We start from the raw sequence: 5,007 nt of genomic DNA, 5'->3' as shown, positions 1-5,007 counted from the left end.
GCTCCGGATGCTCCGGCTCGGCCACGGCCCGGTCTAACGTGAGTCATCCTTTACGAGTATTATCATAGCGTTATGTTATGATTATGATAAAGTTGATAGTCGATCATACCATTTGACTTCTGTAGGTACTGTACTATGCACTAAAACTTTTACATAGTATCATAGTAATATTAGCTGATAATTATCAGTAATATTACTTAAAAGTATAAACGCAAAAGTGTACAAAGGAACTAAGAATCGATTCGGTTTAGGGATTGCTTGTGTTTTGCAGGCCAATTTCAACATACACTGATATTAGAATGATGTCATTTAGTTATCGGAATATTCGAAGACTAATGTACCTATAAGATAAGTATGTAGGTAGGTATACCTAATATAATATGTATATTTCTAACGATACAATACTCGTGTCTAATAATGCCCCTCAGCAATTAGCAATAACCGTACTGTCTCTTGGAAATCACGGCCAGTAAAACATTTTTATTAGTTGCAATTAATTAACCAAACCAAACAAGCATGGATGGTTGAATAGGTTCATTGTGGGCAAATAAGTTGGTAGGTACTAATTAATGCATTAGCCTGGTTATAAATTAAATTAAACAATTAAAAAAAAATGTTTATAACAAACTGCAATATTATAGTAAAGGATGAGATAATTAAAATAATTATACCAATGTAATGTTTTACTTGGTTTTACCAAAAAGAATAGATAGTATAGAGGGGGCCTGTCATTGTCAATTTTGTAGTCACGGTACATTTACTGCCATCTATCGACACACGATTAAAACTTAAAATAAAATTGAAAATGTATAAAATAATCAAAATATGTTTACGGATAAATTATTCTTAATTTTTATTGTTCCATACTGACCCATGTTCTTTCACTGATATGTGTTAAAATTGTTAAATACCAAACGGTGTCATTAACGCCATCTAGCCGAGAATAGGCCAAAGGTAATGGCGCCATCTATTCGAGAATGACTTTTCCTTGGCCGTCCGAGGCACGTTTTTTTCTTAGACTTTATTTATCTTATACAGAGTTATATATATCTCTGGTTTTACTTAGCATCAGCGACATCTATTGGCAAGTAGCAGCGTTATAATTCAGTATTTTTACAATGATTACTAGATGGAGCTGTGTCCAAAACATTGTCGGCTGAAATAACTAGCATCCGCAATGCTTTTTTTTTTATTTGGGGCTGCCAGTGCTGTCTTCTTTTTACCCATCAATGATAATTTTTTTTTTTTTTTTTTTTAATTGAGAAAACCAAACAGTCATATAAACATCAAAAATACAATACAAAAGATGTACTGCAACAAAAGATACAATAAAAAAAAAAGACCTGGAGGTTCATAAATTATATTTTATGTTAACTGTGTAAGTACAATTATAACTACTGTATATTAATATCAGATAGAAAAAACTGCTATCAGTTCTTAGGTACTAAAACAACTTACGTTTAACTATGGTTTTTAGACTAGACATCGAATTTTGAAAGCAATCTATTTCGGAGAGATGTTTATTATAGTAACTAGGAACTCGTCTGAAAAAGGTATGCCTGGAATAGTTCTTGACAGAAAAACTAATATAAAACAGCGATTGAGGGCGTAAGGGGTGATGCGGACAAATGAAAGTAACTAATCTTAGGAGATTAGGACAATTAATAATATTTTTAAGAATTTTAAACAAAAACATAACGTCCAAGTATCCTCCTCCTCGCGTCGGTTTCCTCAATGCTGAGGGTCGTGACCATCTCGTCGAAATAGTTTTGTGTGGACCACTCGGCGCCACACACTTCTATCTGCTGCCTCGTGAAGAGCGTCGTGTACGGTGGTGTCAAGGGTGGTGCGAACCTGGTCAGTCCAACGTATCGGGCTTCTGCCCCTAGGTCTGTTTCCTTCCACTTTGCCAGTGACCACTAATTTTTCGCGATTATCGCTGCTTTTCCTGGCTATGTGTCCGAAGTACTCCAGAATCCTTCGCAGGCAGGTGGTAGAAAGCCTCGTCTGGATCTTGAGCTCCTGAAGAATCGATACGTTGGTGCGATGTGCTGTCCAGGGAATCCCCAGCATCCTGCGCCAGCACCACATCTCAAAAGCATCAATGCGGTCACGGTCGGCTTTCTTTAAGGTCCACGTCTCTGCGCCATATAAGAATATGGAGAACACCAAAGTGCGCACAAGGTTGGTCTTGGTTTTCAGGGTGATGCTCCTGTCCTTCCATATCTTTTGTAGCTGCGCCATAGCTCCTTTTGCCATCCCGATTCGACGTCGCACCTCAGCTTCGCAAGAGCCATTATTACTAATGCTTGAGCCCAGGTATGTGAAGTTGTCAACTACCTCCAAGTCAAGTGTTCCGGTGAGCTCAAGCTTGCCTGTGCGATTTACGACCATTATCTTCGTCTTGGATCTATTTATAGAGAGCCCTAGTTCTCCGCTTATGCGTTCCATCCTATCCAATAAGGTGGCCATCTCAATCTCATCTGACGCTAGTAAGGTATGGTGTCGTCTGCATAACGCAAATTGTGAATTTTGCGTCCACCAACGGCAATTCCTCCTCCCCAGCCATCGCATGTACGCCTCACTATGTACTCACCGTATATATTGAATAGGATGGGCGATAGGATACAGCCTTGACGAACTCCTTTTTCAAAACTGAATGGTTTGGATATTGTACCGTCGATCCTCACCATTCCTTGGCTATTGTGGTATAGTGACTGCAGAAGCGCGGTTAAATGATGAGGTACACCCAGTTCTGATAAGACTCTCCATAGACAGTCCCAATTGACACAGTCGAAAGCTATATCCAAGTATATCCTTCGGTTAAAAAGGGAAGGTACACGAAAATGTTTTGCAGCCAAGGTAGAATTTACAAAATATAGCTGGTCAAGCAAATCCTGTCAGTAAAAAAAGGCGCGAAATTCGAATTTTCTATGGGACGATATCTCTTCGCGCCTACATTTTTCAAATTTGCCGCCTTTTTCTACTGACAAGATTTGCTTGACGCAGTATAAGTGCCTGTTCTATAACTTAACGATTTTAAGAAAATGTTTTGAATTTGTTTTGAATTCTCTCCAAGCGGTCAATATAAATTTTAAATAGAAATGAATTAGAAAATAAAGTAATCATTTAATACAAAGTGAGGTGGTAAACAAATACTAAAATATTACATTAGAACTAAGAATTTTCAATAAATCTCACAGAAATGTTTAAATTCGTATTTTCACATACAGAAGACATGGCTTTATTTTGAAACACATAGCAACACTGACGGTATGCCAAAGTGCCAAACGTCAATTTGTGTTTGAAAGTTTACCGTTTGGGCTTGGCTAGTTGTTTGTGGTGTTATTATTCCGATTCCTACGCTTTCTTTACAAAGTTAAAATAAATATACACATTCAAAATGATTCGAACGAATCGGTGGAAAGGTGGAACTGACGAAGAATACGCAACCCAGCACTTTGGCTTCGGAGCGCAGCGCGTCAAAATAGCTCTCCGGCAAATGGTTGAAGAAAAAATTAGGACTGGTGTGTGTGATATGGAAACGTATCTACTAAATTCCCTTGACCTCAATGAAAATGACAAAGAAGCAATCCGTAGCTTGTGTAAAAAATTGTTACGGCTATACTGTGAAAGAGCAGAGCCCTCCTTAGAAGTTGTGGACAGTGAAATCGAGAGAATATTGACTGTGCCTTCAAATATGTTGCTACCTGCTGATGAGGTACATGAAGAAGAAATTACAGATACAGAATACGATAAATTAAAACAAGAAGTTACAGCTTTGAGAAACAGAGTAGAGCGAGCAGCTTTGATGGAAGCTTTACTCACTGCGGAGGAGAATGACATATCTGCTTTGGAAAAGGTGTATGAAACTGCTAAACAGAACATGGAAATCCAGGATATGATAAACAAGAACTTGGATAAAAATTACTTAAAAACAATTCAAAGTAGTGCACAGTTATTGTGTGCGCAGAGTGCATTGAAGGATGACGGGTTTTTGGACGAATCATCTTAAAAGTAATAATTTATTGTACATATAATTGTATTATATTTAGTAGTACTGTTTCTAGGTAATTTTTGTACAATATTATTGATATTCTTTTGATGGTTATTTGGGTGAATTTGTAAATAGTATTTTTATGAAATGTTAATGATCAAGGTACTCATACCTTACAAGAAACTAATTGCAAACAGTGTTTGTGTAGTTTCATGCTAACACATTTGTTATAATTATGTGTATTTTTGGAATGTAATCATGATTTGCCATATTTAATCATAATATAGTTTTACTATAAATCAGCGGTCGGCAACCTTTTAGCAGCCAAGGGCCAAATAGTAGTTAATGAAGTTGATGCGGGCTGCACTTGGTTAATATTTATGACTTTATCAGACATTGTTGTTTGTCAATATTACATACAAAATAGCCAGGGAGGCTTGCGGGCCGCAAGTGAGACGATCGTGGGCTGCTGGTTGCCACAAAGTCCATATTTTAGAGCCACATCTCTCAAGCAAGTAATGATAACAGGATATACTAAGATTGCATCTTTTGGGTATGAACATGAACTTACCAGAAACATATTTTTTAAACACTGGAGTACAAAAGTATTTGGTATACTACTAGGGAGTTGCCAGCTGATTTAGGGGCCGTTGAAATGGGCTATGGCCAAGGGGAAGGTTACTAATTCTATTCTTTAGAGGTGGGGGGGGGGGGGGTTGGGGGTATAGCTGCCCTCCCTCATAGTTTGGTAATTTTACATAATACAAAGTAGCTTCATGCAGCCAAGCCTCCAACCAGTCCATTGCCAACCATAATAACTGCTTACCAACTACCTTATCTACCTATAATGTAGACCTATTTTCTTATTCTTCGTTGTTCCCTCATGACAGGATCCTGACCAACAACTATGTCCCTCCATTTAACGCGATCAAGGGCTATGTGTGGGCTGCCGTCTGCATGGAACCACATGCTTGTCTAATGGAATCTGACCATCTTGCAGGGGCTAATGT

General features: G+C 38.0%; 1 protein-coding gene across 1 annotated transcript; it reads left to right on the top strand.

Annotated features, from left to right (window-relative positions):
• The first annotated feature begins 3,290 nt into the window (after nucleotides 1-3,290).
• Nucleotides 3,291-4,320, top strand: LOC134797550 (uncharacterized). The gene has a single exon (XM_063769838.1). It carries the CDS (start codon nucleotides 3,404-3,406, stop codon nucleotides 4,013-4,015), a length of 612 nt encoding a protein of 203 aa, XP_063625908.1. The 5' UTR covers nucleotides 3,291-3,403; the 3' UTR covers nucleotides 4,016-4,320.
• Nucleotides 4,321-5,007: the final 687 nt, after the last annotated feature.

This window comes from Cydia splendana, chromosome 15, assembly GCF_910591565.1.
Source record: "Cydia splendana chromosome 15, ilCydSple1.2, whole genome shotgun sequence".
Lineage (NCBI taxonomy): Eukaryota > Metazoa > Arthropoda > Insecta > Lepidoptera > Tortricidae > Cydia > Cydia splendana.
The sequence above is the reverse complement of the archived record's forward strand: the minus strand, read 5'-3'. Positions and strand labels throughout refer to the sequence as shown.